The sequence below is a fragment of the Camelus ferus genome, chromosome 3, assembly GCF_009834535.1.
Source record: "Camelus ferus isolate YT-003-E chromosome 3, BCGSAC_Cfer_1.0, whole genome shotgun sequence".
NCBI lineage: Eukaryota > Metazoa > Chordata > Mammalia > Artiodactyla > Camelidae > Camelus > Camelus ferus.
In genome coordinates this window covers 53,301,575-53,322,494 of record NC_045698.1, presented here as the reverse complement: position 1 = coordinate 53,322,494, position 20,920 = coordinate 53,301,575, and the positions used below count along the sequence as shown (strand labels likewise).

Here is a 20,920-nt window from a genome sequence, read left to right as displayed (position 1 = left end):
ACATAAAAGGCAACGGAAGCATGAATCCTGCTCCTGCAAATTCTCCCCCCAGTTTCAGGAAACTTACTTGAGTCTCCTTTGCCGGGAGTGTTGAGAGAGACGAGTTCATAGTCATTTTTCAGCCCCCTGGGTGGCGTGGAGTGAAGTCTTCACGGAGGTAGAATGAGCCGCTGGATGGCTTACATAACTGCATTATTAGGAGGCATTTGTGCTGTAAAATGTTCCCTGGCTGTTTCAGTTTTAGCTATGCGTAAGAAACAAAAGTGTGTATTTTTTCAGCTGTCCACGAATTTGAATACAAAATAGGAAAAACTAAGACTCTTTATTAGGGTCAAACAACTTGCTAGTTCAAAATGGGACATTCACAGCAGTACGGCAGACCATGTGAGACGGCAAATCGACGAGGGATATCTATTCTTTTGGTGTGTTCTGGACCTGCTACTTTTATTTAAGAAGGAGAGTATCTTTATTTTGGGAATCCTGCCACTTCCGAATCTGCCAGCTAGAAATCTTCATGTCTCTGCATCAAGGGGCACGTTGAGGGCCCCTTCCCACCAGCTCCAGTCTCCTTTGAGAACTGTGAGTCACCAGTTGTATGGTACAGTGGGAACATCATTGAACCTTGATTATACTAAGGCTGGGGAAAGTCGTGGGATCTCTCAAGGGCCCTGTAAGTTTGTTGGGGGCAGAATCTGTGGTCTCCAATAGGAAAGTCTGGACAAGTTCTTTGGAGATTCTCTGTGACCCTGGGAAGTTTGGCCAGTTCCAAAATCACACTGAAGCAGGTGTGTAGGGGCATCTGCATAGCAAATCATTCTTCTAGTATGAAAGAGGTTCTGGGCACCGCAGTGATTGAGGGTAAAAGGAGGCATTTTTTTGGTTGTCACAATGACTGCAAGGTATTGCTGGCTTTTTGTGAGCGAAGGTTCGAGACAAGTAAGGTGATTAGACATTCTCTGTCCAGTGAAGCATTGTCCCAACCAAGTGCTGTTGGTCTCCTCCCACCCCCACAGGAAGGCCTGAGTTAAAATCACTCAGGCCTTAGCCCTGGAAGGGAAGAGGTTATGGATAATCCGGGAATTGTTTTGTGCAGACCAGATGGGTCTTAGTAATAGCCAGAGTATAGACAATAAGAATTTCCTAGGCTCTTAAAGAGTTTGTAAAAACAGCATTTTCTTGATAATTCCAAAAAGAGTGTTTTGTGCTTGAAGGCCATGACTGAATAAGGGCCTTATTTCACAGCAATATCTACTTGTAGAAGTCACACGTCACTAACGATGAGCTGATTACAGGTATTTCTAGAAGTGAGAACCACAGCTTCCCCATTTAGTGCTGTCTGCTGATGGAAGTGAAGTGGCAAAGATGCTAGGATCAAAAGCTTTGCTTTTCTGAAACACATTTTGTGCCCCAGAATTTTTATTCGAACTCTTTTAAAGAAGAACCATCATCTTTCAGATGAAAATTCCAGATATTGATCTCTTCCTAAAGTTTAGTCTCATTTTCCTCCATGGAAACAATACACTGTATTAAAGCATAATCCATATGCACAAAATGTGACACGCCCTTGAATGCAGGAGCAAGGTCTATGTTTTCTTGGGTGCACAGCCGTTGGGAAATGTTTCTGTCATTCCCTTGGCCAGGCTCAGGGTCAGAAAGTGGGGGTGGAGTGGGCCTCCATTAGTATCCATCTGTTCGAAGCAGAAATGAAAGTGATGCTGCTGGACTTGCGTGGACCACAAAAGAAGCAATAGTCTTGGATCCCAGAGGACTTTTCTATGAGGAAAGCTTTTTATTATTTATTTGCATCTCATTGATCTTTCTCTCCTTGCAAAAGAGGATGAGAATGAGCAGAGAAGGCAGCATTGCCTCTTGAGGTCTGTTTGGCTGAAATGAGCCTGCTGGGTCCTGCCTTTTCACCAACCCCTCCCAGCCCCCCACCCCCACCCCCTTGCCCCCACCCTGCTAGTGCAGGGGCTGCAGGACGGCAGGGATTGCTGTGTGTTTCGCTGAGACCCCAGTGCGTAGAACGGGGCCTGGCATGTGGCACACCTTCAGTAAATATTTGCTGAATAACTCTATACAGTTAGCTGGAACTCTAAGTATTGTATATTTTTCTATTTGCTTAAAATGGTCCTTTCTCCCCCCCAGGAAAATTAAATACCTTTTTAACCCCTGTAAGCCAGATTTTGTAGTATTTTACCTCTATGTGGAAAGTGGCAGGAGGAATTTTTTTTCTAATCACATTGATAGTTACTCTATGCTGAATTTCTAAATAAGAAAACCTTGTGTGGCAAAAGGTGTGATTATCACAGAAAATAGTGATGACCTTTGCTTTTCATGCCCTTGCGTTTCATTGCCATTTCTGGCTTCTTTCATTGGTTTTGATCTTTTCTAAGTGGGACTAATCAAAGGGAGAAGAAAGATAAAAGTGCAATCTGAAAATTATGTTGGCATTTGAGGGAAGAAGAGGCCAGAGCCAACAGTGAAAACCAAGATAATAGGACCAAAAAAGTTTTTTTTTTTTTTTCACCTATAAGCTTGTCTTTGCATAAAATAATCTAATGCAATCCATGTGAAAAGACACCAGCTCTCGAATCGGTCAGCCAGTTTGGGAACGAAGTGGGATGTTAGAATAGACAGCTTCCATTTAAGCAGAACGGTGGGTTAGAGTGAGCCTTGTTGGCGCCTGGCTCTGCCAGGCGTCTCTGCCCTCCTTCACTGTGATGTAACACGTTAACATGCTCTGCTGACCTTTTGCTTGTCTCTTAGTCTGACCTCGACGACAAGGTGGAGTTCTGATGCTCTGCAGGGGCGATACGGGGCTCCTGAACTGGAAGTAAGTTCGTTTCCTTTTCTTGCCCTGCTTTGTCTCAGAAGACCCTTCTTTCAGCAACGTTTTTTCTGTGTTCACTTGCATCTTTATTGGTCTGCAGTCCATGATCCCATTTTTCTCCTGAGGAAGGAACTCAGTTTTTGTACAGAAGAAATGTCCTGAATATACTATGGGATTGAAAAGAAATCCTCGATTTTCCTCCCACACATTTGGCCTCTGGTGTGGCATCTGGCTGCCCAGCTTCCACCAGCGGCCTGGGCGGCTTGTCAGGCTTTGTCAGGCTTCTCTCTGCTCTTTTCCTGTCGGAACAGAAGGGAGGAGGGTGGTTTCTTAATTTCCAGTCCATTCCCCTAGTCTATACCTGTCTTTGCTCTCCATCCACTGCATGACCACGAGGTTACATGGTAGCTTTCGAAGGAGGAGAGAAAGGTGGAGAAGGGGAGGAGCGAGCCTCTGTTCTGGGCCGCACTGGGTCTGTGCGGGAGCTTGCTGACTGCATCAGCTCCAGCCGGTGGGCATTTCACTGGGTGAAGAACTGTGAACAGTAGGCATCCAAAGAGCCAGGGCGGCAACAGATGCCTTTCAGTCAGCAAAACATCCGTTATTTTCTTTCTTGTGCAAAAGTTTTTCGGGGGGCCCTCAATGAAAGTCCACCAAGGTCAAAAAATAGACTCAGAGACATAGAAATAAGCTATGGTTACCAAAGGGGAAAGAGTGGGGGAAGATAAATTGGGAGTTTGGGATTAACATACACACAAACAACAAGGACCTACTGTATAGCACAGGGAACTATGGTCAATGTCTTTTAATGACCTATAATGGAAAAGAATCTGAAAAAGTTTATATATATATATAATGTATGTATAACTGAATCACTTTACTGTACACCGGAAACTAACACAACATGGTAAATCAACTATACTTCAGTTAAAAAAAAAGGTCTAATCACATGGAAGCAGCCAGGAGACCCAGCCCTGACCCCAAGAATGGAAAGAACAAGAGGTCCCGGGGGTGGCCGAGACTTTGAGCCCTTGATGTGTGCCAGGCACGGTTCTGAGTGCTACAGCTGTGATTTCATTTAATCCTCAAAAAAAAAAAAAAACCCCAAAAAACAAAAAACCCAAGGGAGGGTTTTAATCTCCATTTTACAGAGGTAGAAAAACAGAAAAGTTAAGTCATTTAAACTTTTGATTTGCCAGCATGTGAGAATCTGTGTTCCTAACCACCGCTGCCCAAGAGCTCATTCTCCTGTCTGGCCCTGAGTGGAGGGAGAGCCCTGGTGTCTGTCCAGTTACGGGCACTTTGTTCTGCAGCTGGGTCTCAGGGGATGGTCCTTCCTGCACCTGACCTGGAGATAGTGGGCCATTATGAGGGGCTGTCAATCTGCCAGTATCAATCACCAGCTCTTTCTGTCACTTAAAGAAGGAGAAAACTGTGCCGAGTTTGAATAGATTACTGCCTGCTACACAGAAGAGAATGGTCTCTAGAAGGCAGGCGTTTGTTCTCCCCACTGACTGGGTGACCCCCTGCTGAGGTTGTACTGCCGTGGTTTCAATATCCCTATTGTGTACAGAGTTAAAGTGCAGAGAACAGCAAGTCTCCAAGTTAGGTTTAAGAGAGATGTTTTTCTTCTCATTCCAACGAAAGAGCCCCAGTGTTTCCCTCTGAACTGGAGAACACGCAGGCTGGAAGTTGGTTTGCTAACTCCTTGCACCACGTTTCACAGGATGCACCTTTGAAAGAGAGCTAGTCATGCCTTGTGGTAACTTAAGCTTCAGAAGAACTGGGACCCCAGCACACTGTGTCTTGGGCCCACTGAATGAATTAGTGAATCTTAGACTATGTCACTTGATCCAAGATTCTGTCAAGGCCAGTCCCTCTAGGACAGGTTTTCTTGATACAGAAAGGAAGCAAGGGCTGGGCTTTGAGGAGTGTAAGTGGGACGAAGCCTCCAGCTCCCCAGCCCCTCCCCATGGCTCTCTGGAGTAAAAATACCGTCTGCCGGAAGGTGCCAAGGACCCAGCGCTTCCCAGACTGTAATGTTTCTTATTCTGTTTACCAGAGTCCTTCTGTGGTAATTTTTCATAACCTGATTTTTTTAAATTAAGTTGATTGTTTTGAGTAGGTAAGAAAGGGTACAAAATTTGGAAGGTACCAAAGGGTCTTCAGAGAAAAGCATCCCATTCATCACTGTCCCCAGCACCGCTGCCTCCATAGGCAGCCAGTTCAGAGCCTGATTTTAAGAGGAAGTGTGGGTAGGCCTCCTGGCCCCAAATCCCTTAGTTTTACCCTTGCTAATTCTGTTGGCTCCATCATCTCTTAGATGCCGCATGCTACTTACTGCCTCTTGTGAATCACGGACTTTGGAGTCCCCATCCTGCGTACCTGTCCCAGCTCTGTTACTAAGCTAGTTTTGTGGCTTCAGGCTGGTTACTTAACCTGCCTGACCCCTATTTCCTCAACTATAAACAGGATAATGACCCCAGCCACAGAGTTGGAAGAGGAGTTAATGAATAGCAAGGAGAATGAAGCACCAGGAGTGAGCTCCATGAGCGCAGGGACCTTGTCTGGTTCACTGTGTTTCAGGTCGAGTTTCCCAGAAGCAGCTACTGAGGCAGAGCTGATGTGCAGGATATTTATTAGGGATCAACACATGTGGAAGGAGGGGAAGGGGGCAGAATTGGGCAGAGGGTGAAGTCCAGGGCACTGCAGGCTGGACAAAGCTGCTGCTCATCTCATGGGTGCTTGGAGCAGATATGGCTGATCAGAGCTGTCCCCCAGGGTCAGCGGCTGCACCTTTACACCAGGGCAGGGCAACTCTGCAGCTGGGGCAAAGCCTGGGAGCTGCCGTCCAGAGACTGTCCACTCAGGGCACTCGCAGGAGCTGAGCGAGCACTAAGGGAGCGCCTTTGAAGGAGGTCTGGGTGTCTTACCCCCAAGTCTTTGTATTTCCTGTCACCAGTGCCCCGAGCATCTGGGAAGGACAGATACTTTGTCAGAACCTTTCGAAGGACAAAATGTGCAGTCTGGGGCTTGGGATGTAGTTCGGATGGGGAGGGGCTGGCATGTAGGTGGCCTTTAGTGCTTCATTGATGTGGAGATGGAAAAGCAGGAAGCCCGCCTCCTGACTTTGTTGGTTTTGCCCTCCCAGGTAGCTCGGTGTTGCTTCTGCTTCGGCCCTGGTGGAGAGGGTAAGTAAGTAGGCAGCTTTCCTCCTGTGCCTCCATGCTGCCCTGTAGACGTGCAGCTCTGGTCTGCATCTGTAGGCATTTGGGATACAGACACAAGGAACTTGAATGGTGAGGGGAAATTTTGACTCCAAAGCTTGTTTATTGTTTATATACTTTATACATTCTTCTCGGAGGGTTGCTGGGTTTTGTTTGTTTGTACTGGTATTCTGGCAGGTGAGGGCCAGTCTGTATCTTGGCTCATGTTTATACAAATTAAGTTACACAGTGAGATACACAGGAGCAGGAAGTACATTTTTTTAAAGGAATGAAAATTCAGAAAATTTCTTCTGTTCAGTTTACTTTTCTTCTTGGATTGGAGGTCCTGGGGCTTGAGAACTCTTGGTCTGCTCTCTCACTTCCTTCTGAGCTTAAAAGAAATATTATGTTTTTAAGGGCTCTCTCCTGTTTAAAAAAGAAATGTGATGTTGGGTAACTCATCCTGTTGCAGAAGGTTCTGGGGTGAGTTGGGGGTTTGGGGCTTATGGCATAGATGACATTGCCTGAAGATACAAATGGTTGTGACATCTTTTCCACACACCAGTGCCTGGGATTAAAACAAGCAAGGGTGGCTTTGTGAAAACGGTAAGTGTGCATGTGTTCACTCACTGAGCTTTTGCTCATCTTGTGGTTCACAGACGCTGAAGGGCAGCAGAACGTCAAAGAGGGCTCACGGGTCATTTATGATGAGAAGAAAAGCACCGTCTATAACTACGCCTACTTCCATTTCGTGTTCTTCTTGGCCTCCCTCTATGTGATGATGACCCTCACCGACTGGTTCAAGTGAGTGGTCCGTTGACTTAGATGTTTTATAAGTTGTTTAAAAAAAAAGTCCTATTCTTTACATCCTGGAGATCAAATCTCTTGGAGTCAACGTAACTCTTCTCCAAGTCCTGCTTTACTCATCTTCAGAGAAACATTCTGAGTTCTTGGCAGTCTGTCGGCATGCTTTTAACATTGGAAACTGGTATGGTTACTGCAGCTTTAAGAAAATGGGAGGTTAACAGCATATGGGCAATCTTGAGAACGTTGTAATAGTAATAGGGGAAGAACTTAAGCAATCATCTGCTTTTAAGGAAGAGAAAATACCTCTTTTTCTACTTTGTCCTTTTTTATTTTTTTTAACACTTTCACTGCAAAAGTTTGAAACATCTTTTTATTTTGTTTTTATATATGTATATATATATTTTTTTGTGGGGGGAGGTAATTAGGCTTACTTATTTATTTTTAGAGGAGGTACTGGGGATTGAACCCAGGACCTTGTGTATGCTAAGCATGCACTCTACCACTTGAGCTATGCTGCACCCCCAACCCCGCCTCTGAAACATTTAAAAAAAAAAAACTAATGTGGAAGTATGAAAAGTAATAGTGACTCCCCCCCCCGCCCCCAACACCACCCTGTCCGGTAACCACTGTTGACGATATGGTGTGTATCCTTTCATTCCTTTTCTATGCATTTCTAAGGCTATATAATTTTTTAAAACATGAATGTGATTATACATATTTTTCTCCTTGAGGTTTTTTGGTTTTTGGTTTGTTTTTTTTAAAACTTGGCAATAAGTGATGGGCCTGACTTTCCCTGTTACTGCATGGAGATTCTTTTTGGATGTCCTTTGACTGATCTAAAGTTTCTATTGGATCATAATTTGTTATAACATAGGATATACCTACGATAGACATTTAGGCATTAGAATAACCTAGGATAGACATTTAGGCTCATTGTGCAACAGACATGTGGAGGGTGACTCCTGCCACACTGCTGTAGATGGCCTGTATTCTGGGGGAGACAGACCATGATCCAAGTCAAATACAGTGTGTCAGATAGAGATGACTTTTGGGGATGAAAATAACAAGGAGGAAGAGGAATGAGAAGTACTTGGCAGGGCTGGGAATGGTGGGGGCAGCAATTTCAAATGGGGTTATCGGGAAGGCTGCTCCGAGGAGATTCTTCTCAAACATCCTGAGGGAGAAGAGGGGTGGGAGCTTCTAATGCTTCCTAGTGATGCTTTGAGAATTCCTAGAAAATTCTGCCTTGGGAAGCTTAAGAACGGATGGAGGCAGCTATAAATCAATGCAGAAAATAACATATTGTCAAGGATGTGGAGAAATTGGAACTCTCTCACACTCCTAGTAGGTAAAATGGTACAGCCACTTTGGAAAACGGTTTGGCAGTTCCTCAGAATGTTAAACATAGAGTTATTATACCATCCCGCAGTTCCACTCCTAATTATATACCCAAGAAAAAAAATAAAAGACATATGTCCACGCAAAAACTTGTACACAGATGTTCATAGCAGCATCACTCTTAATAGCCAAAAAGTGGAAAGAACCAAATGTCCATCAACTGACAAATGGATAAACAAAAGTGTGGTATCCACACAATGAAATATTACTCAGCACCAAAGGAAATACTGTTACATGCTGCAGCATGGGTACTCCCTTAGAAACAATATGCTGAGTGAAAAAAAACAGTCACAAGCGGCCCCATGATTCTATGCATGGTGATGTGCTCAGAATAGGCAAAGCTGTATGGACAGAAAGTAGGTAAGTGAATGCCAGGGGCTGGGAGGAGGGGGGAAATGGGAGGGCTGCTAAAAGGTGCAGGGTTTCTATATGGGGTGAAGAGAATGTTCTAAAATTGATTGTGGCTGTGGTTACACAACTCTCTGAACATAATAAAAGCCATTGAATTGTATACTTTAAATGGGTGTGATTAGATCTGAATTGAGTTACAAGGGAAAGTAGAAAGGCTGGAGGGGGTGGAAGCAGGGAGAGATGCTCACTGCCTCCCCCCTCCCCACCCGCCCTTCCTGCTCTGACCACAGCCTGGTCTCTTGTTTCCCCAGCTATGAAAGTGCCAACATTGAAACCTTATTCAGCGGGAGCTGGTCCATCTTCTGGGTCAAGATGGCTTCCTGCTGGATCTGTGTGCTGTTGTATCTGGGTACGCTGGTCGCGCCCCTCTGTCGTCCCTCTCCGCACTTCTCCGTGTGAGGAGCTGAGCAGTCCCCTTGGTCCTGCAGGCTGGAAGTGACGTCCTTTGAACAAATGTCCCAGGAGTCTGAGCAGTGACTGGTACTTTGTGAAAAGCTGGTAGCCCCTAGCTGTCTTGAGTGGGTCTAACAAAAACTTTGAGGGGAAAAAAAAAATCATCCGATTAGCTTTTTCATTCTAAAATTCAAAAAGAAACTACCATTTTGTCCCAAAAGAATTGAAATTTTCACCCAAGCTGATGCTGAGTGATGATCTATTTTGTATGTGTCTTACCCCTAAAATCTGGGATAGTAGTTAGGCTACTGTTTTCCTTCTGCATGTTTTTTTTTTTTTTAACCAAAACAGAGTTTGGGGCGCAACATCTTATCACAGGGATAAAAGCTTACCTTGTGTGGCCTGTTATTCCCATCCTTGAAATAGAAAAAAAAATATGCCAAAATCTTGAGCCCTTAGCCCCCGCCAGAGTGCAGACTCCTCTCCACACCTCGGCCTGCAGGACCCCTGCTCGCTATTCCCTGGTCTTTATCAGGTACAAGAAGGAAGCCCCTGCTTTTAACTCCACCCTTGTGCTGTTTCCCTTTGAAGTTGTGATGCTGGGAATCACAGACTTCGCTCTGCCCTTGTCCTCCCCAGAGGTCCCCTCATCCCTTCTGGGTTCAGCATTTTTTGTTATAATGTGAAAAAGCACAATTTGCCACCACCCCCCATGTCATCCCCCCACCAGATTCTCACTACCTGATCCGAGTTACTGCAATAACATGACTCGTGCTCGTGGTGTTATTCACATAACTATAGAAAAATACCGTGTTGTTTTCTTCACCTGAACGGTGGAGGGCTGTGCTTCTTCTTGTCTGTGTCAGTAACAGCACTCTAGGACCTCACCTGGGAAGCTGCTTCTTGACCGAAGCCCACTGCACCCCTCTTCCGGTGACTAAAGTCAGCCAGTTTCTCTTCCACTTGAGGCCTTTGAAACTGTAAAAGCAAAAGGACTTTTCTCCCCCCAGATCTGTAATGTGACTATGCCATTTAATGTCTCTTATTATTTTGGGGGGTAGATTTGCTAAGGTAAGAATCACACGCAACACCTCAAACAGAGCTGACCAGGTAAGGCCTCCTATTATACGGGGTGCAGAAGTGACCAAATATACTTAGAAGAAATGCTGGGTGAGTGGGGGCAGTATTAAGCCATAAGCAAAAGCCACAGAAATTTCCGCAATACATACATCTAAGGTGATACTGAAGGGAAATTTGACTCTAGGCAGTGGCCCAAGAAGACGTCCATTTTCAGTGTTGATGCACTCAGCCAGGGAAGAATTTACTCAGCAGAAAGTCCATTAGAAACTCCACTGGAGAGGCGGTGGGGATCCTCCTCTTAGTATTTTCATGCAGGATGGAAGGAATCCTCTCAGCACCTTGGCAGACAGGGGCTGAGAATGAGAAGACTTGACGTTCTTTTTGTGCCCCGCGGTGTGCATTGGGCAGAATTGGGTCCCGCCTTGGCTGGGCTCCTGTGGGCCAAATGCTGGCCTGGGATGTGAGTCCAGTTCTTTATTTCCACTCACTCCTTTGCCCTCCACCCAGGAAAACCAGGGTTGGGAGTGTGGGAGACATACAACAGATGAACTCCTCCAGGAACTTGCCTTTTTCACAGTCCTGGAGGTTCAGTTTTTAAAGCCACTCACGTGTGTGTGTGAGAGAGAGAGCCTTGATTTGTAAACTTGATGAAATTTTGTTCAGACCAGGTGTTCTTTGAGCCCGGTGGTCCAAAAGTCTTCTGGAGGCGCCCAGTGAGTGGCTGCCACGTGCAGCCCATGGTTAAGCCAGCGGGAGTGGGAGCTGTGTGGGTCGGACAGGTGGAGGGAGTGGTGTGTGTCACAGCTGCAGCAGTGACACGGGCTCCGGGTGAGCCAGGATCAGCTTTAGCAAAGACCGAGAGGAGAGGCAGATCAAGAGCCAGCGTGCTCCCAGTAACTGGTTTCCTTGTGTTTCCTTCCTGCTTGGGTCTAGTGGGGTCTGGTGGCCAGCTGTGTGACTGCAGAACTGGCCCCTGTGGCAGGTCAAGGTCAGGCTGACCAGGCCCTGAGTTCCTTGTCTGGCCTGGAGAAGGAAGCTCAGGGACACACAAAGGAAGGGACATTGTCAGTAGCCCGGCCCTCGGAGCTTCCTTCTTTAGCCCCCTTCCCCCCCGACAACCAACCCACATTTTACAGGTGCTTAAGACTTGGTTTGTGGCTGAATAATGTTTCTTTCTGAAGGTTGGTCTGACATAAGAGGAAGAGTTACAGTCACTGATTTTTATTCTCCACTAAAAATTTAAGCAAGTTTATCTGAATGATTGAGAGAGACGTGGATGTACTCTGAGGACTGAGGGCATGTAAAAAGTTGACTTCAATGATTCTTAATTGTGATAAACAGTACTCAGGTGATAAGTCAACATTCATGGGTTTAAAGAACCTACATTTTTGTGCTATTGTATTTTAAGAAACTGGAAAAATTATGCCAGTCTCTCTGAGTTGCTGTAAGAATGATGTTCATTTGATAAACTCACTGATAATCTTTTTAAAATGATAGACTTTTGCTTCCTAGAACTTTTTGTACGTGATTTTAAAAGTGCATTCCCAGAAGCTGCTGGTCAGACTCCTTCAAGCGATGAGAGCCGAAGATTTTTTAAAACTGCGTGTGATTTCTCTGTGCTGTTCTCCATGTGGGAATTCCCCCCTCCTGATTTTGTGAGTAAGAACACTTGAGTAGGGCAGGGGCTCTTCTGGGAGTGTGGCTTTGTGTATCTAGACATGTCACCTGACTGATGACCAAATGCTTTTGGAAACCCTACTTTGTCCTTCCTGGTTTGAATTTTTTAATACTGGTTAGTTGGTTTTGCCTTTGTCCTCACAGTTTCCTGGGAAATAGCTTGAAAGAATTGTTCACCAGAGGTGTTTGGAGCCCCTTGTAGAGTCAATGGGCTGTGTGCCTGTGGGGTTACTGGGGACTTGAGGTTCTGATGTTCATCAGGAGTGGCCTGCAGGGGGGTTCCCGTGCCCTGTTGTTCATTTCCAAGTGCTCAAAGGCGCCTTCATTAGGGATGACCTACATGCAGTGCTAATTCCCCACCCCCCCACCCCCCAACTGTCACCTTCTGCCTTTTTAAAAATATGTGCTTATTTAATTTCGGCCAGAAGTTTACTTACCATTGGTGCTTCCTGCTCCCCTGCAGGGGGAGTTTCAGGGCCTGTGTGCATTTAAGCTGCCCAGGCCTTTTTCTCCCTTGACTGCCTTTCTAAAGAGTATGTTATTTTGATATATACTCGTGTCCCCAACCCCTCTTGTCAATGAAAGAGGGTTTGAGCTATAACTAAGAAGCGTGTGACCTTGGACCGAGGCCCCGCATGTCCAGACAGAAGGCTGGACCCTCCTTAACTAAGAACGGTGCCATAGCCCCTGGGTTCATGGAATTCTGTGTGGTATTCTCCTTAATTTGCTAAATCCCTATGGCTTTGTTCTTAGCCATGTTTCCTGCCGTCTTTAATATATTTGTAGAGCCTCAGACATTTTAATCTAGTGCTGCATTTCAGGCAGAGATGGACTCTAATGTTGGACCCATTTCACAGGAGTGAAGAGACGTTTACACTAATCTTTTGAACTAATGCTAGCCAGTCTAAAGTTCTAAAGATCTTTCTCTCTTTCTTTCTTCCTCAGTAAATCATTAGCAGATGCATTCATTTTGAAAGGGGGAAATATTTGGCTTTTACCAAAGAGGTTTTTTTTTTTTTTTTTTTTTTTAAGGCAAAATCCTTTCAACAGAAACTTAATTGGGGAAGGGTAAATTAAGAATGCCTATGTCCAAATCCACTTCTATAGGTGATTAATCGTATTTATGTGAGTAAAATGTTGAAAGAATCCTTTGTGGTGAAGGATCCTGGGAAATTCAGGTAAAGAAAGCTTGCAGTAGATGGGTAATATATGTCTTGAGAGCTATTTATAAGAAATTTAAGGATTGTTTTGTTTTCCTTTATTAAAGAGCTAAGTTTTTTGTGTTCTTTTTTTTTTTTTTACTTGGTGAAAAAAAACTACGGAAGTTTTATAGTCATAACTTGGTTAATTTTTAAAATTTTTCTGAAACAGTTAACTGTAGCCAAGTTACATGGATGTTTTGCAGTATTAGAATTTGAAAATGTAATATGTATGGTAAATCTACTGTCTGAAATTTATGATGGTCTCAGATATGGTTGGAGTTTTTGTAACTTTTAAAATAGTTATTTTTTCCTTTTAGTCACAAAGGCAACTATGGATTTATATTTGTTTTTTTGAATGCTAATTTTTCTATGAAGAGTCTGAAGTTGACCAGTCTTTTCCTATGTAGAAAACTCAAAACTTGTTAACGCTGTACTTTAATAAAATTGAAAACTGAAAATCATGTTGGTGTTTTTTTCTCCCTTCCTTTGAATAAAGTTCTCCAGGTAATGTTTTCTAAAGATGTTGCCTTCAAATGTTAATCAGGTCTCTCTCAAGCTTCGTAGAGTCTGTTCTGAGTCTAGAGAATGAAGATACAAACAGGAAAACCTAAGCTTTTTGCCTTCTTTGCTGAACGCCCCTGCAGCCTGCTTCCTTTTTCTTATTCTTATGATAATGACACACTGTCTTAAATATGAAAATTAGAGTAGGTCTTTAAAGAAGGTAGTGTAAGTTCTCCAGCATGGTTCTTATTTTTCAAGATTTGGCTATCCTGGGTCTTGTGCGTTTCCCTTTGAAGTTTAGAATTAACTTGCCATTTCCCTCGATTTGGATGGTATGGAGTCCATTAGATCAGTTTAGGAAGAACTGACATCATAATGACATTGTCATCTGACCTATGATTGTATCTTTCATTTATATAGGTCTTTCAAATGTCTTTAGTAGTATTGAATAATACTTTTGTTTTTAATAAAATATCTTTGTGTGGGATTTAATCTTGATACTTCTGATTCTCATTTGTATGTGAGATTAGTATCCTGAATTTTTTATGTGTCACATAATATAAAATTTACCATTGTATTTGTTTTTAAGTGTACAGTCAGCTGTGTTGAGTACATCTACGCTGTTGTGCAGCCAGTCTCCAGAATTGTTTTCGGCTTGGAAAGGTGTCACTCTCTACCTTGAACAGCAGCTCCCCCACCAGACCCTGGCAACCACCATTCTACTTTCCATCTCTATGAATTTGTCATTTGTGCCATTTCCCCTCCCTCTGCTCTTTCCCACATAAATGCTGATACCGTTCAGGTCTTCTGACTTCTGTGCTTTGACATTCACCACTCCTGTTGTAAATGTTGCCCGTAGCTATGCTGTCTTATTGCTCTGTTTTTGTGTGGAAATTCAGGAAGATCCAAAAACTATGCTTTGACCATTGCTATCATTTCTTCTATTCGGTCTAAAATTGAACCCTCTGCAATAAAGCTTTCCACACACACCTTTCCTGGGAACCTGCTTTTCAAAGTTGTTGGTAACCTTCCTGTTGTTGAATCCATTGTCCTCATCTTACTTGACCTACCAGCACTTTACGCTCTTAACTGTCAACTAAATTACAAACCTTGTTTAGATTTCATTGGTCTTTATATACACTCATTCCTACCTTTTGAAAGGGATTATGTATTGTAATTATCCTGTCCCTGTTATCATTGCCCTTAAGATCATGGGAGGCAAATAACTTGTCTTTATGATTCTCGAGTCTGTGCACAGGATGACCTCCAAGGAACCACCCCCGGAAGAATCATCGCTACAGGACCTGACTTAGTTCTTAGCTCCACCTTCTGGGTCATCTTTTGTTTTCCTTGAGAAAAGGCCTGATTTGCAGCTGAATAGTTTACTCAGCCTGCGGCCTGCCTGGAAGTGGTCCGGAGGCCAGTGGCTTCGGTTTGAGCTGTCTCTGTTCCAGTCCCTTTTAGTACAAGCTGGTAGTGCTTTTGTTAGTTCAATTCTCTTAAAAACATTGTGTGACTGTTACTGGGATTCACTGCATTAGATAAAAACCATCCCCACCAATCCTTTCCAGAAACATCCCGGTCTTCTTTGGGCTACAGATCAGAGTGCTATGTGACAGTACCCTGATTCTTGCAGAAGCCCTTTTATCCCACTGAGATTAGGACACACTTAGGCATAGAAACCTGTTGTCTAGGTCAGAGGATTTAAGTACTTCCTTAAATATTTCTGAGATCTTAACAAGGGGCTTTATCTTAACCCTGAGGCCACATTTTACTTGCATCTTAGACATGGTAAGTAGCTAATAAAATAGTGTTGATAAGTATTTCATTGAATTTATGTTGATGCATGGTTAAATGAGAAATAATTTAGAAAACCACATAAACAGTATGATCCAAATCCTGTGTGTGTGAACTCTTAAAAAATTATTCTGAGACTTGTTAAAAAAGAGAGATTTTATTCAAGACAATTCAGTAGGGGTTTTGCAATAGAGCAGAGAGATCAGTTTCGACTCCATGTAAGGACAAATGGGGACTGATAGCCGACGAGCATAGCAAGGGGGTCCCGTGGGTGGAAAATGACTAGAGGAGACATCGAGGGAAGAGCGATTCTTGCTAAAGGTGGGCCGAATATAAGCAGATAGGGTAGGAGGTCCTCGGAGGAAGAGAACCAGACAGAACTTTCTTAACATGAGAGAAGCCATTTTTGCCCTAGCCATTCTGTGATCTAAGCACAGCAGAATAGGTCTCAGGAGTTAATGATATTAAGGGAACAAAAGAAGACGAAAACAGTTATTAATGGGACAAGGAGATACCCCTGTCAGAGATAATATATCAGTTGTAAAGACTCCCAGTTCTGTTTTAAAGGTAAAGATTAGCCTGAAGCACAATCTTGAGTTGTTTTGCAGAATTCAGAGCCTGCCTTCTGATTTGGCTTGGTTGTGTCTTTTGGCTTGACACCCACCAAGAGATGAACTCAGTGTTGGGTAACATGATGCCTTATATGTTGAAGGTAGGAGGTGAAGAACTTGGATCAGATATCAAGGGTGGGGAGAGTTTTGCTAAGACTGGGTTGTGCAGCCCTGGCAGGGACAGGATGGATGTGGAAGGCTAAGGTTGAGACCTAGTCAAGAAGAGTGCTCAGGAGGCGCCTGACAAATGTTTGGTCATGGCTGCTGTACCCCGATTGCTGAACTGAGAGTAGGAGGCAGTTTTGGGGAGAATTAGGAAAAAAAAAAAAAAAAACCCAGCTTTATTGCTTTGCCAGGCAAAGGGAGTCACAGCAGGCTAATGCCTTAAAGACTGAGAGCCTCCCTTGGGGTAAGGGTCCTGGGGTTTTATAGGAAAATGGGAACAGAAGAGTGATGACAGTCAGGGTGTGAGCAGGGGATACTTACCTTTCATCTTGATAAGAACTTGCTGCTGTTATGGGGGAATTTAGGAGAGTCTGCCCATTTTCTTGAGCTTCAGTCCATGACCTTTGAAGACCTCTAGGGTAAAAGGGTAAGTTATTGTAAGAAAAGTGTGCACAGGGAGGGGAGCGTGTCAGTCATAAGGTCAGCTTAGCAAGAAGCACAGGCCTGAACAACTCAGAAGCCATCTTGTTAGTTCTCTGCTCTTTCAGTCAAGAAGAGGCGTGGTCAGGACACGCAAGCATGCTTGCGCACTCGGAGAAAATACACCCAACATGTTCACCAAATGTTCTGTCTTCGCAGCCACACCCCCTGCTTTTCCCTCTCCATATTTTGGGAACTGTTCTCATGCTTGTAGCAGGAACAGCCATTTTCTTTCCATGCACTTGTCATACCTACAGTTAATTGACCCAGGAGTGGACTTTCCATCTAAGCTGGGCAATCAGCCTCTCTGGAAATTTGGACTGGGAACTGAAAGTTCAGCTTTAGACTGGGTGCTGTCCTGAACCGAGGAGTTGGGAAACTTAAAAGATGTTGTTGGTGACTGGTTGAGATGTTATGGACACAGGGAGAAGCCAATTTGCAGGAAGATCTAGGATTAAAGCGGATGTGCAGAGGAGCAGTTGTGAACAAGGGGGGGGGGGTGCCAGAGAGAGAAAGAATGGACTCCTGGGTTTCTTAGGGTGTCCCTAATGTTCCCCACTTCCATTCCATTCTGGATCTCCAGCTGGAAATAACAATGATGGCTGACGTTCACTGAGCACTTGATATATTGGCACATCACCTGGCACAATTCTCACAATGATCCTGAGGAGGTGACTGTTTCAATCTTCATTTTACGCATGGGGGGAAAAGGTGAATTTGTCTTAAAATCCTTACTAAATGCAGTTGTTTTTACAGAGGTTGCCAAATCTCACCTCTCCCCACCCCTCTTTCCCATCTCCTTTTCCTTACCACCCCCCACCCCCAAGATTTTCCCCTTTAGGTCAATTCTTCCTTTTCATATTTAGAGCTTTCTCTTAGTTTCTCTGTTGGTATAAGAATTGTATCAGTAAGGAATTGCATTTGAGTAACAGAGACTGAACCTCAGTGGCTTAAACATCTGGGATTTTGGTTTAGCCTCTCAAGGATGTCAGGTCAAATGTTACTGTGAATTCAGAAATTCGTTTGTGGACTCTAGGGGCTGCTTTGCAGGTTCGTCTTATCTGTATTCCAGGTAGAAGACTAAAGGGCACCGGGCTTCCTGAAGAGGAGCACGTTGTGTTTTAGGGCAGGAAACATGAAGGTCTGGGATATCTTGTTATTGCTAGAAAACAAGAATGCTTTCAAAGACCCTCTGATGACAAGCTAAGTTATGTCTAGCAAGGAATATTATCTAGGAATAAGTTTTGTTATAGTATGTTGTGTATGTTTTTCTGCCTTTTAATGTGAGAAGTTGAGTGAAGAGATTGATGAATTGGACTTACAGTATTAATAAAATTCACAAGAAGATACAGATAGTTAAGTTTGAAGCCAATGTTTAAATGTTTAATTATTATAATATATTAGGTTTATAAGGTTAATCTTTTTAGATTTAGTGAGTTTTAAAAGTTGAGAAAGCTTCATCTATACTAATGTGAGTCATCTTTGTTGGGTTTTTGAAGGGCTTGAGAAAGTGAAATGTATCAAAATTAGATTGTACTTTGAAATTTCTAAAACTTAATTTTTTTAATGTGATAAACATTTGGGTATAGTTATTAAATTTACAAGTCAATGAGACATTAATCAAAAACAAAATTGGCTAATATTAACAAAATTAATCAATTTATAAAAATGATATGAAGTTAAAAGCTTAAACATTGTTTTAAATATATATAATTTAAATATATAAAATGTAAGTTGAAACTCAGCTAATTTATTTCAGTGCATAAAAACACTCTTCAGACAAGGAAAACTCAATTGACACTTTGGGTGTATCAGTCAGTATAGGCTAAGGTATGCTGTGGTAACAAGCAACTCTGAAAGTCTCATTGGTTTACTGTGACTAAATTCAGTTCTTGCTCAAATGACATGTCAATTACAGGCTGTCAGCAGCTCTGCTCCAAGTTCTTGTCATTCTGAGAGCCAGACTGATAGAGCAAGCCTCTATTTTGGGACATTGCTGATAAAGGGTGACCAAATATGCCACTCCAAAATATGCCACTTTGGAAAAAGGATTCTTTTGAGCTGAAAGCAATTGAGAAGAAGATACAAGAAAAGTTTTTTGCCCTCTCCCTGTTTGCCTAAAAGCAGAACGTAAATTTAGAAAAGTGTTTCTTCTCCCCTGTCTACCAGGAAAGACAAACATTAATCCCTGGAGACAACTTTGGACCCTTATCAATGGAAAAGGCATTGACTTAAATCTGCATAATGAACCTTACTCTGGTTCATCATGCCTTTCCTGGTCACCTCTTCATACTTAGCCTCCTCCACACCTTTCTTTTGTCTTTAGCTAAAGATTGTATTTAAGCCTGAGTTCTAAGCCACTTCTGAGAGTTACTCATTTTCCCCTGTATATCTCCATGTATACATGAGGTATAGAATGAAGGATAGCAAAATATGCCATTTTGGCATATTGATTATTTTGAGCTACAGCAAGGAGGGAGCAATGCAAGAGAGAGGCTTTCTCTGAACACCCTTTATCTGTCTGCAATTAGGGCCTCTAGAAGGAACTCAATTGTCATAGATCCCCCTCCCTGGGAATTTTATCAACCAAGGAAGAGTGACTCATCACAGGAGAGGAGATTAGAAGTTGACACCACACCCAGACAAACTTCAGCATAAACTCTATCTGTTCCTCTAAGTGTCCATTCATCTTTCTTAAAAATCACTTACTCTCCCTTAAGAGGCCTACATCCCCCTTCTCCTTTCCCTATTAAGATGGTATTTAAGTGAATTCTAAGCCATTTTGGAGACTTAATGATTTTTCCCCTGGGTATCTCTCATGTATACATGAGTTACACATGTTAATAAATTTCTTTGTTTTTCTTTTGTTAATCTGTCTTTTATTACAGCTAAGAACTTAGAAGAGGGGAAGGAAAATTATTTTTCCTCCCCTACACTAGTCTCATGGAAGAAAGGAAAAACATGGTAGAATCACATGATAACTCCAAAAACTTCTGCCTGACGGTGATGCATATCACTTCTGTTATCACTGCATTGATCAGAGCAAGCCCTGTGGCCACTCTTGAGGTCAACAGAGCTGTGCAGATAGAGAATCTTCCCACAAGGAGGGCTACCTCACGTCGCATGCCCAAGGCAATGGGCAATGATGCAGGGAAGTGTCACCCTCCCCCAGGGTGGGGCTGCTAATATTTTGAGCAATAATACTGTCTTCTATAATGAGACATAAGATTTTTAAAAATTCTTACAATTTACTTTTTCCCCTGTCACACATGTAGTCAATGTGTCCTGACTCACAGAAGTGATTGGGTATTGGAATTATGATTTTAATTTTCTTCTCTGAAAATTTCTGTAATGAACGTATATTTCTTTTGAGACAGAATTCAAATTTTAATTTAAACATTTCAATTAATTTCTTTTGTAGACAGATTAAAATTTATTAATTTTATTTGGACAAAAATGACAGTGGGTAACTAATTTGTCTTTATCACAAAAAGGATGATGTGTTTAAAGCAGGGTTTTAATACCTCACAACATAGAAGGAAAAAATGTATTTTGGAGAGGTATGTAGGTATCTCTCTATCCACCCTGTCTGCTTAGAAAGAGTGTGGCTATGAAATGGAATGTGTTTGTTAAATACATCAGTAAATAATGAATGTTGGTTAGTTGGGTGGGGGGAACATAGTCTCATGAGGGCTCAGAGGCATTTTGTATTACAAGACACATTCTTTTGTGGTTATCTGCCTGATGTCATGAAATTCTGACTTTGCCACCAGGGAAGATGATATTTCTCCTTGGCAGGAAACTTATACTTAGTACAGTTTGGATCTCATTGCATATGATCACAGTGAAACTTCCGTGCTTAATTGACTCTTCATTTGCTTCTGCTTTTACAGTCAGTACCGAGCCTACTGATGAACTGGTTTTTTGGAATCCAAATTGGATCTCTGCCTAATTGGTTGTTTCTGTCCCAATTCTGCTTGGTTGAGAGACTCAATCAGATTTTCAGTTCTCCCTCCACACCCACCATTTTGGCTTTTCCATCTATTTCATTGAATTTTCATAATGATAACCCCAATATGTGCTTCTCGTCCTCTTTGTCTCTTGGAGACAAGAAAGCCCACAAGATCACACTGACAGGTGACTCCTAAGCTCCTCCTTGTTCAGATAGAATCTCTGAACTGAACAAACGAGATTAGGCTTGCAGAAAGGTTCATGATTTAGCCTGTGATCCTACTGAATAAACGGTGATAGAATCAATCTCACTCTCAATCTTTCTTCCTTTATTTCAAGTACTAACTTTATTTATGTATCTTCCTTCCACCATCCCATCCACTGCATGGCCTTTTCTTGACCCATGTG

At 42.9% G+C, this 20,920-nt stretch overlaps 1 protein-coding gene across 2 annotated transcripts in view; it reads left to right on the top strand.

The window, feature by feature from the left end:
- Positions 1–13,468, top strand: part of SERINC5 (serine incorporator 5) — a 131,158-nt gene extending 117,690 nt beyond the window's left edge. For both annotated transcript variants that reach the window (XM_032475216.1, XM_014560927.2), the window contains exons 9-12: positions 2,770–2,836; positions 5,985–6,024; positions 6,699–6,843; positions 8,907–13,468. In XM_032475216.1, the coding sequence (XP_032331107.1) occupies positions 2,770–2,836; positions 5,985–6,024; positions 6,699–6,843; positions 8,907–9,054 (400 nt within the window). In that variant the 3' untranslated portion in view covers positions 9,055–13,468. The remainder of the gene's footprint in view (positions 1–2,769; positions 2,837–5,984; positions 6,025–6,698; positions 6,844–8,906) is intronic.
- Positions 13,469–20,920: the final 7,452 nt, after the last annotated feature.